Raw genomic sequence first — 12,751 nt, 5'->3', positions numbered from 1 at the left:
AAAAACAGGTTTTAGAAATTTTAGCAAATGTATTCAAAATAAAAACCAGATACCTTATCAACATAAGTATTCAGTCCCTTTGCTAGGAAACTTTAAATTGAGCTCAGGTGCATCTTGTGTCCATTGATCATCCCTGAGATGTTTCTACATCTTGATTGGAGTCTACCTGTGGCAAATTAAATGGATTGAATATGATTTGGAAAGGTACACACCTGTCAATGAACTCAGCAAAAAAATAAACATCCTCTCACGGTCAACTGCGTTTATTTTCAGCAAACTTAACATGTGTATGTGTAAATATTTGTATGAACATAACAATATTCAACAACTGAGACATAAACTGAACAAGTTCCACAGACATGTGACTAACATAAATGGAATAATGTGTCCCTGGGGTCAAAATCAAAAGTCAGTATCTGGTGTGGCCACCAGCTGCATTAAGTGCTGCAGTGCATCTCCTCAAGGACTGCACCAGATATGCCAGTTATTGCTGTGAGATGTTACCTCACTCTTCCACTAAGGCACCTGCAAGTTCCCGGACATTTCTGGGGGGAATGGCCCTAGCCCTCACTCTCCGATCCAACAGAGCCCAGACGTGCTCAATGAGATTGAGATCTGGGCTCTTCGCTGGCCATGGCAGAACACTGACATTCCTGTCTTGTAGGAAATCACACACAGAACGAGCAGTATGGCTGGTGGCATTGTCATGCTGGAGGGTCATGTCAGGATGAGCCTGCAGGAAGGGTACCACATGAGGGAGGAGGATGTCTTCCCTGTAACGCACAGCGTGGAGATTGCCTGCAATGACAACAAGCTCAATCCGACGATGCTGTGACACACCGCCCCAGACCATGACGGACCCTCCACCACCAAATCGATCCCGCTCCAGAGTACAGGCCTCGGTGTAATGCTCATTCCTTCGACGATAAACCCGAATCCGACCATCACCCCTGGTGAGACAAAACCATGACTCGTCAGTGAAGAGGGCAGCAGGTAGCCTAGTGGTTAGAGCGTTGGACTAGTAACCGAAAGGTTGCAAGATCGAATTCCCGAGCTGACAAGGTAAAAATCTGTTCTGTCCCTGAACAAGGCAGTTAACCCACTGTTCCTAGGCCGTCATTGAAAATAAGAATTTGTTCTTAACTGACTTGCCTAGTTAAATAAAGGTAAAATAAAAAATTTAAAAAGAGCACTTTTTGCCAGTCCTGTCTGGTCCAGCGGCAGTGGGTTTGTGCCCATGGCGACGTTGTTGCCAGTGATGTCTGGTGAGGACCTGCCTTACTAGAAAATAAAGGAGAGCCGCACACTCTAGGAGCTACCTGCCTTACAACAGGCCTACAAGTCCTCAGTCCAGTCTCTCTCAGCATATTGTGAACAGTCTGAGCACTGATGGAGGGATTGTGCGTTCCTGGTGTAACTCGGACAGTTGTTGTTGCCATCCTGTACCTGCCCGCAGGTGTGATGTTCGGATGTACCGATCCTGTGCAGGTGTTGTTACACGTGGTCTGCAATTTATTGCCCTGGCCACATCTGCAGTCCTCATGCCTCCTTGCAGCATGCCTAAGGCATGTTCATGCAGATGAGCATGGACCCTGGGCATCTTTCTTTTGGTGTTTTTCAGAGTCAATAGAAAGGCTTCTTTAGTGTTCTAAGGTTTCGTAACTGTGACCTTAATTGACTACCGTCTGTAAGCTGTTAATGTCTTAATGACCGTTCCACAGGTGCATGTTCATTAATTGATTATGGTTCATTGAACAAGCATGGGAAACAGTGATTAAACCCTTTACAATGAAGATCTGTGAAGTTATTTGGATTTTTACTAATTATCTTTGAAAAACAGGGTCCTGAAAAAGGGGACATTTCTTTTTTTGCTGAGTTTATAAGGTCCCACAGTTGACAGTGCATGTTAAAGAAAAAAAACAAGCCATGAGGTCGAAGGAATTATCCGTAGTGCTCCGAGACAGGATTGTGTCGAGGTACAGATCTGGGGAAGGGTACCAAAACATTTCTGCAGCATTGAAGGTCCCGAACAACACTGTGGCCTCCATCATTCTTAAATAGAAGAAGTTTGGAACCACCAAGACTCTTCCTAGAGCTGGCCGCCCAGCCAAACTGAGTCATCGAGGAGAAGGGCCTTGGTCAGGGAGGTGACCAAGAACCCGATGGTCACTCTGACAGAACTCCAGAGTTCGTCTGTGGAGATGGGAGAACCTTCCAGAAGGACAACCCCTGCATCATTCCACCAATCAGACCTTTATGGTAGAGTGGTCAGACAGGAGCCACTCCTCATTGAAAGGCACATGACAGCCTGCTTGGAGTTTACTAAAAGGCATCTAAAGACTCTCAGACCATGAGAAACAAGATTATCTGGTCTGATGAAACCAAGATTGAACTCTTTGACCTGAATGCCAAGCGTCACGTCTGGAGGAAACCTGGCACCATCCCTACGGTGAAGCATGGTGATGGCAGAATCATGCTGTGGTTTTCAGCGACTGTGATACTAGTCTGGACCAAGGGGAAAGATGAACGGAGCAAAGTACAGAAATCCTTGATGAAAATCTGCTCAGGACCTCAGACTGGGGCGAAGGTTCACCTTCCAAAAGAACAACGACCAGCCAAGACAACGCAGGAGTGGCTTTGGGACAAGTCTGAATGTCCATGAGTGGCCCATCCGGAGCCCAGACTTGAACCCGATTGAACATTTCTGGAGAGACCTGAAAATAGCTGTGCAGCGACGCTCCCCATCCAACCTGACAGAGCTTGAGAGGATCTGCAGAGAAGAATGGGATAAACTCCCCAAATACAGGTGTGCCAAGCTTGTAGCGTCATACCCAAGAAGACTCAAGGCTGTAATCTCTGCCAAAGGTGCTTCAACAAAGTACTGAGTAAAGGGTCTGAATACTTATGTATATGTCATATTTCAGTTTTTTATTTTTAATACATTTACAAAACATTCTAAACCTGTTTTAGCTTTGTATGGTATTGTGTGTAGATTGAGGAGAAAAAAACATGTAATACATTTTCTAATAAGGCTGTCATGTAACAAAAATGTAAAAAGTCAAGGGGTCTGAATACTTTCCGAATGCACTGTATATCATGGTCATAAAGGCGTATGAAGTAACAAGTTATGGAGCAAACACATAGGTTGTAATATACGTAGGTTGTAATATGTATGCACACAGGTGCTAGCACAAGCGCTCTACACACATGTACATTGTAATATTGTTGTATGGTGGTATTATACATTTTGTATTGTAGATATGTACTGGTGTAATAATGTTATGATGTACTGTTTCATATTTTGTTTTATGTGTATTGAAATTTCCTTAATATGTTTGGACCTCAGAAAGAGTAGCTGCTGCCTTGGCAATTTCTCATGGGGATCGCTAATAAATACAAATACTAAAATGTGTTTTTTTTATGGCTTCCACAGTGATTTAACCCACGCATCGCTACCGTTCAAACCAAGCCCTCAGTTAAGAGCTAGATTGTGGCTTCAACGGTTTTAAGACTAATAAGATTGTGTTTTCACCAGATCATCAAAAGTCAACCTTTGTTTTTCCTTTCAGAAAATGTTTTGGCATTGTATGTGACATACAAAAATATATAGATCTGGAGTGAGTTTCACAAAAACATGAAGACCATGTTTAGCACTAGGCAAAGGACATAGGATGATTTGGGGGGAAACACACCTGATCAGGCACAAATGATTATGGTGAGGCCATCATTCCCCAGAGGCTCCTTGTGTGCCTGATTCTGAGTTAAGATTGGTTTGTGTTTATTTAGCCCTCTGCAGGCAGAAACAGCGTCTAACTGGCAAGATTAATGTGGGTTTATAAAGCCCACTCGGGCCACTCCAGAAAATGGCAGTCAGAGCCAGATGGTGGCTGAGATTCAGACTAGTGTCTCTCAGCATCTCAGATCTAATTTTTGGTACACCGGTGTCACTGCTCTGATGCATCACTCAAACATTTCTGGGGGTAATGGGCATTTAAAAAACCTTATATTGCTGAGTATCTTCAAAGAAAGAAAAAAGTGCATGGGGCCACGGTTCTGATGGGGTGGAGGGAAGCATGTGGGGTTGATCTTGATGCGTGTGTGCTGTAAATTGATAACATAATTACTATTCTAAATGTGCCACCCTTAGTGGGGCGTTTGCAAATATAGATAGACTTGTAAAAATATTTAATATAATACGCTATATTTTGTTTGTGGCCAGTGGACTCATCCGGCTCAAGATTTAAATGTTCCTTCCGGTGGGGAGGGGCTGATTCCCCGGAAGGAAGTTGCGATTGCAAGGCCTCAGGCTCAGTACAGCAGCTCCAAAGCAACCAGTTAGCTTAGCCAAAGCTAACACTGGGTCTGGGCAGAGCCGCTTGAGGAGAATAACACAGAAAACAGGAACAAGCACGCTGCTGTAAATTCAGTTTGTATTAGATTTTCCGGAGGACTTACGACGTAAACCCCTCAAACAGACAATTTTTAATGCGTGCTTTATTTTTTAACCAGGGTTCCCACTGCAACAGCTAGGCAAAGTTAGCTACATGTCTGGTTCACCTCCACTATACCCCGTGTAGCAACATTATCAACAATAGCAAGGGTCGTCTCTTAAAAGCCATACATTGTATCGACATCTAGATTAATAAATGACTTTACCTGCATTTTTATAATGCGATGTCGCGGTGTCTTGTAGTCGCGAGTGGGCCCATTGCCACAACATGAGCCTCTGCCGGTGTAGCCAACACCTCAAGTAGCCTGCTTGCTACAAATATTTATTGGACGCCAGGAGAGCCATCAAAATTAACTCCGAAAATGGTGAGTATGGGTTTTATTTTGCCACATTATTACAGTTAACTAGCTAATTAACTAACATGTCAGGAAATGGATACTATTAAAAATCCAATACATAGGACAATGTAGAATGGATGCTGTAGACTTCAGCAAAGCGATAACTGAACAGAAATGGTCTATCCTTTACTGAGTATAATATTTTTATGAAAATGTGAAACCCTTAGTATTGAGTCATATCCATTTATTGCACTGATCATTTGCATGCATGTGTTAGTTACCGGTATAGTCAAATGTGGCGTATCATATCTTTAAAGCTTTCTAACTGATCTATTCAACGATATTTTCCCAGTATATTATTCTGGAAGAAGATATATTTTAAAGAGTATTCAAACCCTGTCGCACAAGATAACGGTTCTTGTTTGTGCTCCACACATGAGTAGGCTACCTGGTTTCCGGGATGTGTGTCGAATTCGTCTGTCTGCGACACAAGACGCCCATCTTGCAAGACCAAATATTTGCATTGAGTAATCCTTGCATGTTGCGGCCCATTTGAAGAATTCGGGCCTTTTGATCTGCAAGATGCTTCAGATATGCAGAGGAATCACTATATTCCTTTTTGCTATACTGTCCTTCCTGACTCAAATGCTAATAATTTAACACAATTCTCTCTTAAATAGTGAATTGACATTTTAGTTGTCATCACAGATGCCCTTTGCTGCTAGTTTAGTGCATACCATTATACTATGATTATGAATGCCAGTTGAGTGGAAATTACTAATGCTATGAGGAAGTTAGTGAGTATTTTCCATATGCGTCACAGTGAAGCGTCTGTCCTGGGCCCTATGCAATTTGGATGAATTTGTGACATCCATTTGACCTTACTGCCCCAAAAGCTGTGTGTACACTACATAACTTTTAAAATCCTAACATTGTTGAGCCTCTCACATTAAAAGATCGTCATTCCTGTCGTTTTTTTTGTTTTTCCAACGTAGTGGTGCGCAGACTAAACAATGTGACACAGACAGGGGTCACACAAGGTTTTTCACTTGGTCGTGAGGATTCTCGATACCACGCTGTCTTGCGAAAACAATGATGTGATTACATTTTAACGTAGTTAGAATGAGCTGTGGCTCAAAGCAGCCTCGTAAATGTTTTCAGTCAGACATTCACACCTGCCATACAGCGTTGAAATACACTATATATATATATACGCTATATACAGAAGTATGTGGACAGCCCTTCAAATGAGTGGATTCTACTATTTCAGCCACACCTGTTGCTGACAGGTGTATAAAATCGAGCACACAGCCATGCAATCTCCTTACACCAACATTGGGAGTAGAATGGCCTTACTGAAGAGTTCAGTGACTTTCAACATGGCACTGTCATAGGATGCCACCTTTACAAGTCAGTTCGCCCTGCCTAGTTAAATTAAGGTTAAATAGAGCTGCCCCGTTCAACTTTAAGTGCAGTTATTGTGAAGTGGAAATGTCTAGGAGCAACAACGGCTCAGCCGCGAAGTGGTAGGCCACGCAAGGTCACAGAATGGTCACAGACCGCCGAGTTCTGAAGTGAGTAAAAACCGTCTGTCCTCGGTTGCAACACTCACTACTGAGTTTCAAACTGCCTCTGGAAGCAGCTTCATGAAATGGGTTTCCATGGCCGAGCAGCCCAAGATCACCATGCGCAATGCCAAGCTGCGGCTGGAGTGGTGTAACGCTTGCTGCTATTGGACTCCGGAGCAATGGAAACACCTTCTCTGGAGTGATGAATCCCGCTTCACCATCTGGCATTCCGACAGACAAATCTGGGATTGGAGGATGCCAGGAGAACGCTACCTACCCCTATGCATAGTGCCAACTGTAAAGTTTAATGGAGGAAGGATAATGGTCTGCGGTTGTTTTTCATGGTTCGAGCTAGGCCCCTTGGTTCCAGTGAAGGGAAATCTTAATGCTACAGCAACAATGACATTCTACAATTTTGTGCTTCCAACTAGGAAAGGGGAAGGCTCTTTCCTATTTCAGCATGACAATGCCCACGTGCACAAAGCAAGGTCCATACAGAAATGGTTTGTCGAGATCAGTGTGGAAGAACTTGAATGGCCTGCACAGAGCTCTGACCTCAACCCTATCGAACACCTTTGGGATGACTGCAAGCCAGGCCTAATCACCCAACATCAGTGCCCAACCTCACTAATGCTTGTGTGGCTGAATGGAAACTAGTCCCTGCAGCAATGTTCCATCATCTACTGGAAAGTCTTACCAGAAGTGGAGGCTGTTATAGCAGCAAAGGGGGGATCAACTCCATATTAATGACCCTGATTTTGGAATGAGATGTTCGATGAGCAGGTGTCCACATACCTTTGGTCATGTAGTGTGTGTAGCCTATACATTTTGAATTCAATAACATTGCTTGTGAGCTTTAGAGCTGTAACGATTTGATGCTTTGGTTAAAGGCTGCAAACGCATGGTAGTAGTTGTCATCGCCCATGCTCGAGAGTCTACACATTCTGGGTGATGCGATACAACATTATCATCGCATTGGCGAGCTCTCATTGGCTATTGCTGATCACTGTTCAAAATCTTTCGTTGCATATCTCACACTACAACAGCATTGCAGATTTTGTGCCGATAAAATCAAACATGTTTGAAAATATTCGTACTGCTCAAAGACTGGATCGGTAGCACCTAGATTGTCTCTCTGACCCACTCACATTCAATGAGCGTCGGTGACAGCCGCACGCCCCGAGTAGGCAACAACATCGGGATTTATTCTCTTATCTCAAACTAAATCATGGCCAAAATCGTGTAGTGCATTCCCGGCTTAATGAAACTGTCAGCAGTGTGCTGCTAACAGGGTAGTTTCCTCCACTGTCACTGTCCTCATACCGGGCTCGAACTAGTGATTCTCTGATCGCAAACACTCGGACCGCTCTTGACAACGTACCAACCAATTGAGCTAAAGAAAACGATCCAATTCACTAGCTCCATTGGCAAAATTGTAAGCTAGTTGTGGAGTGAGTTTAGGTCACATTCATAACTGATAAACAAACGAAAAATCTTAAAGCTCTCTACCTATCGCTCATATTTTCCAATTCCTATTCCCCGCCTTTCTATCATTCCTCCCTCCCTTCCTCCTTTGATCCGGCAGGCATCAGAGGAGAGCTCACTGCGCGCTCTGGAGAGTCTCATGACAGAATTCTTCCACAGCTGTACAACCAACGAGCGCAAGAGAGAGATTGGTGAGTGTGGCACTGGTGGTAGGACCGTGCCAAATTTCATATGGGTGCAGAAACCTGAATATTCAAAAGTATTGTTGTGCAACCATCTGAGCAAGTCTGGTCACCCTTATGAAATTTGGCATTATAGTAGGATGGACCAGAGCCATGTACTGTGGTGCACTTGATATGTGATTTTAAAATTGTAATGGGTGCTGCTATGTTGGCTCAAAGTTCCATGATAATTGCATTCATTCAACTCTATTGTCATGGAACATTTGGTGGCGAAGTGGTGGCCAGTTTGCAGAACTTTTTATATTGATTTGCTATGGACTATAGAGTGCGGATGCATTTTTAATTACAGATATATCCTCATATTTGTAAAGTAAAATAATTCAGTGCTATGGCAAAAGGCTCGTAGTGAGGACGAAGGGCTACTACTCTGAACTGTGTTTGGTGAGCTTTCTGGCGCCCAGAGCTGCTGAGGCATCACCCAAGTGGGTGCTGCACATTGAAGGAGGAGAGGTCCAGTAGCTACACGACAGACTGGTTCCCAGAGTAGTCCTGCACTAGACTCATCAACCATCGCCCTGACCATCTTCCTCTGATCATGTCATGAACTGTCTCTCTCCATCATTAGAGCATGCATGCTTTCAGACTCGGCCTCTATTGGTTGACCTAACTAGCTAAGCTACTCATGATGATGTGTTGCTTGTTTGTTTTTTTGCATTTTAAGCGCTTTGACATTCTTATGAAGAGCACTATAGAAATGTTATTATATTTGTGATAAGTTGTCATAATTACCTTTTTTATGTAAGCAATGACTTGAAATGACTCAAATTTTTTACATCATGTGCTTCCTTTATTTCTGCCCTTTCTGCAGAAGAGCTGCTGAATAACTTTGCTCAGCAGATGGGAGCTTGGCGCCACTGCTTGTACTTCCTCTCCAACACTCGCAACGAGTATGTGATGATGTACAGTCTCACAGTGTTTGAGGTAAGTTCATTTGGTGAACGTTATGAATAGTCAAAATCAAATCAAATTGTATTGGTCACATACACATGGTTAAGCAGATGTTATTGCGAGTGTAGCGAATTGCTTATGCTTCCAGTTCCAACAGTGCAGTGATATCTAACAAGTAATATCTAGCAATTTCACAACTAGCTAATACACCGAAATGTAAAGGGATGGAATAAGAATATGTACATATAAATATATGGATGAGTGAAGGCCGAGCGGCATAGGCAAGATGCAATAGATGGTATAAAATACAGTATATACATTTGAGATGAGTAATGTAACATATGTAGACATTATTAAAGGGGCTTTTTTTTGTGACTAGTGATCCATTTATTAAAGTGGCCAATGATTTCAAGTCTGTATGTAGGCAGCAGCCTCTCTGTGTTAGTGGTGACAGTTTAATAGTCTGATGACCTTGAGATAGAAGCTGTTTTTCAGTCTCGGTCCCAGCTTTGATGCACCTGTACTGACCTTGTTGTCCTTGATTATCTTTTTGGCCTTCCTGTGACATCGGGTGCTGTAGGTGTCCTGGAGGGCAGGTAGTTCACCCCCGTGTTGCGTTGTGCAGACCTCACAATGCATCACCGTGTCCGGTAGTAATAAGAGCACACCATTACATAGCAATGGTTATTTTAATGGGGCTGCTTTCTGTTGATAAATAAACTCAAGAAATTCACAGTACTTAATGCAGATGTCACACATTGACATTTTCAGAACATGAGAACTCATGTTAAAGACATCTTTTTGCTCGGCGATACAGGACTTTAAACTATAGTTTATTTTATACTAAACTAACATTGGCTAACCTGTTGATAGTTCAATTGGTAAGGCTGTATTTAAGGCTAAGCTTGTTGTGGTAGAACCTGGTAAAATTACCTGAGTCAACTTACCTGGTAAAACAAGGGTTAAATAAATTGAGGCATGTCACAAATAAAACATTTTTCTTAGTTTAAACAATAAAAAATAAAAAAATAAAATTCTGTTTAAACGATAAAAAAATTACTAAAATTCCATGTGAATTCACAATGCAGCTGCCAGCAACGGTTTGGGTCTTATGGTGCGTTCCTTTCAGATGGTTAAGCATTGCACCTGTACTAACATTACTGTACCTCAATTCCACCTCTCAAAGTTTGCATTTCATTCTCATTTAACTTCTTATAGTATTGCCTTACAGGACTTCGCTGCTGTCGCCTTTTTTCCAACTGTTAACAACAATGACTTAGTGGTGGCGAGCCGACCTCAAAATAATTGATTACTCCGTGTCGACTCCCATTTCTAAGTGTCAAGATTCGATTCCGCTATGAATAGACTCCTAAGATTCTGTATTTTTGGAACAGAGGAGACCGATTAGTTGCCGTACTTTCGAGGACACAAACACTCACATCTTTCATAGCGAGCTAGCAAGGGATGGAGAGAGATGGGCACAGTATAGGCAGGTCTGAATCGTGCACTTGGTCTATCGACAATCAAAAGCTGTATCTCGCAATTCTACGTGGTAGCCAGGGCACAAAAACAGCGGCGAAGTGCAGCCTTGCGCTCCATCTTAGTTGTTGTGGAAATTAACCCACTATGCTGTTCACTTTCTGCATGTACGTGATATCGCAGAGTATAACTTTAAATGACACAGCTTTCCCCAGGCCTTTTATATCCTATCGTCTAGTTAGGCTGTAACACAGAAAATATGTTCAGTGTTATCTGCACTGTGATTTAAATTTTGTTAATGTTAAGGATTTCAATTTAGTTTTAACATTTAAACGTTCACACCTCTTATAAAAATGGGTAAGATATATTATAGGGGCTAGGCTAGAGAAACGGACTGCCGGATCATTTTCTTATTAGATAAAACCAAAATTGAGGGCTCTCCACACTTGAAGACTATTTCCATCACTAATGCTTCATGAACTTTGGTATTAGCCTTTTAAAGAGGAACCCTTTTTGTGGATTAGTATGAGTCTGTATCTTGTGGTCAGCCCTGGGGCCTGTGGCAATATAGCTTGAAAATAAGCTGTTGTTTTTGTTCATGATTTCCGAAAGTGTGCCGCCGTCAATATTAAACATGCCATAATACAGGATTTTCTCTTAACACTGAACAGGTCATAAGAATGTTTTTTCTGAAACTGTGTTATGGGTACCTCTTTGGGTACTAGGAGAGAGCATCTGTAATGTAAGGTTATGTAGGCCTTTGCAATTGTTTCTGTAACCTACAGTATATTATTAAAGGGATACTTTTAGATTTTGGCCATGAGGCCCTTTTATCTACTTCCCCAGAGTCTGATGAACTCATTGATACCATTTTTTTGAAGAAAGTTAGATGTAGTTTTACGAGCCAATGCTGACACTGGGGAAGTAGATAAAGGGCCTCATTGCCAAAATCCATAAATTTATATACATTTTTTCTCACTGTGATTTATAATTATGAACATCACTAAAAGCCCAAAGATATAAGCTGTCCTCCATAACGGTTCATAAGTGTTATTAAGCGTCATAGCATGTGTCATAACTTGTCAAATATATATTATGACAATATCATTACTTGTGTATGTGACTTTGGGTGTCTTGAAAAGCACTTAAAATTAAATGTATTATTATAATGCAGTAAGTGCATATATTCATGCATTGTGACATATTGCGGTATTCTTAGTCTTATGACACCTGATTATAACGGCTGCATGATAGCGTCAAGAGTACTTCCATGGCACATGTAAAAACTGTCAGAAAACGTGTTGGACAGCTCATAATGTTGCAACATTTTAGGATTTTATGATCGTGTTACGATGCAGAACAGTAATTACTGGCTAAACCTACCCCAGGGGTCTCACAATGTACACCTTTTCCAAATATGATCTGTTGAAATGAGAATTTCCCTCAACCCATAGTCATTTTATAACCCTCGTTATTGTTAACACATTGATATTAGACATGTACCCAACCTAGTGGTGTGTTGCTGATGACTGGAATGAATATGCAATAGCAAGAGAAGACACCCTGTATTTTGAGTCTCAGCTATCACATTATAGGCCTAATTATGGTTATGATCATGATAAGTTATAAGTGTTTGGCTAGTTCAAATAAGGTTATGCAAAGTGGTAGTCATAACACCTGAAAATCTGCCCATTGTTGCCTTTTCAGAACCTGGTCAATAAGATGTGGCTGGGAGTAGCCTCACAGGACAAAATGGAGATCCGTAGCTGCCTGCCCAAGCTGTTGCTGGCCCAGCACAAAGCTATGCCCTTCTTCATACGCAACAAACTCTGTAAAGTCATAGTGGATATTGGTCGCCAGGACTGGCCCATGTTCTACCATGATTTCTTCACCAACACCCTTCAGGTGAGCCCTGCTAAAATTGTGTTAAATATGTTATGTTTGCTTTGCACATGTACCAAACGGTAATGTTTTATTTGATTAGTGCCTCACAAATGGTTCATAGAGGTTCAACTAACTCTCCACTAGCCCTAAACCTAACTGAAGTTGTTGCATCTCAGGAAGGAATAGGCGGTCCCCCAGGTTTTCTGAGCAATAAAATCAACTCAAAGTTGAGTGGATAAACATTAAGAAAAACTTCCTAATATTGAGCTGCAACCCCCCTTCACAACGGCCTCAATTTGTCAGTGCATGCACTCTACAAGGTGTCAAGCGTTCCATAGGGATGCTGGCCCATGTTTACTCCAATGCTTTCCACAGTTGTGTCAAGTTGGCTGGATGTTCTTTGGGTGGTGGACTATT

The 12,751-nt window shown here is 42.1% G+C and overlaps 1 protein-coding gene across 1 annotated transcript in view; it reads left to right on the top strand.

Moving 5' to 3' along the window:
• Positions 1-4,287: 4,287 nt before the first annotated feature.
• xpo6 (exportin 6) overlaps positions 4,288-12,751 on the top strand; it is a 70,887-nt gene continuing 62,423 nt past the window's right edge. Inside the window, exons 1-4 of the mRNA XM_038980080.1 lie at positions 4,288-4,815; positions 7,942-8,032; positions 8,892-9,004; positions 12,158-12,355. Coding sequence (XP_038836008.1) covers positions 4,813-4,815; positions 7,942-8,032; positions 8,892-9,004; positions 12,158-12,355 — 405 coding nt within the window. The 5' untranslated portion in view covers positions 4,288-4,812. The remainder of the gene's footprint in view (positions 4,816-7,941; positions 8,033-8,891; positions 9,005-12,157; positions 12,356-12,751) is intronic.

This window comes from Salvelinus namaycush, chromosome 3, assembly GCF_016432855.1.
Source record: "Salvelinus namaycush isolate Seneca chromosome 3, SaNama_1.0, whole genome shotgun sequence".
NCBI classification, from domain to species: domain Eukaryota; kingdom Metazoa; phylum Chordata; class Actinopteri; order Salmoniformes; family Salmonidae; genus Salvelinus; species Salvelinus namaycush.
The sequence above is the reverse complement of the archived record's forward strand: the minus strand, read 5'-3'. Positions and strand labels throughout refer to the sequence as shown.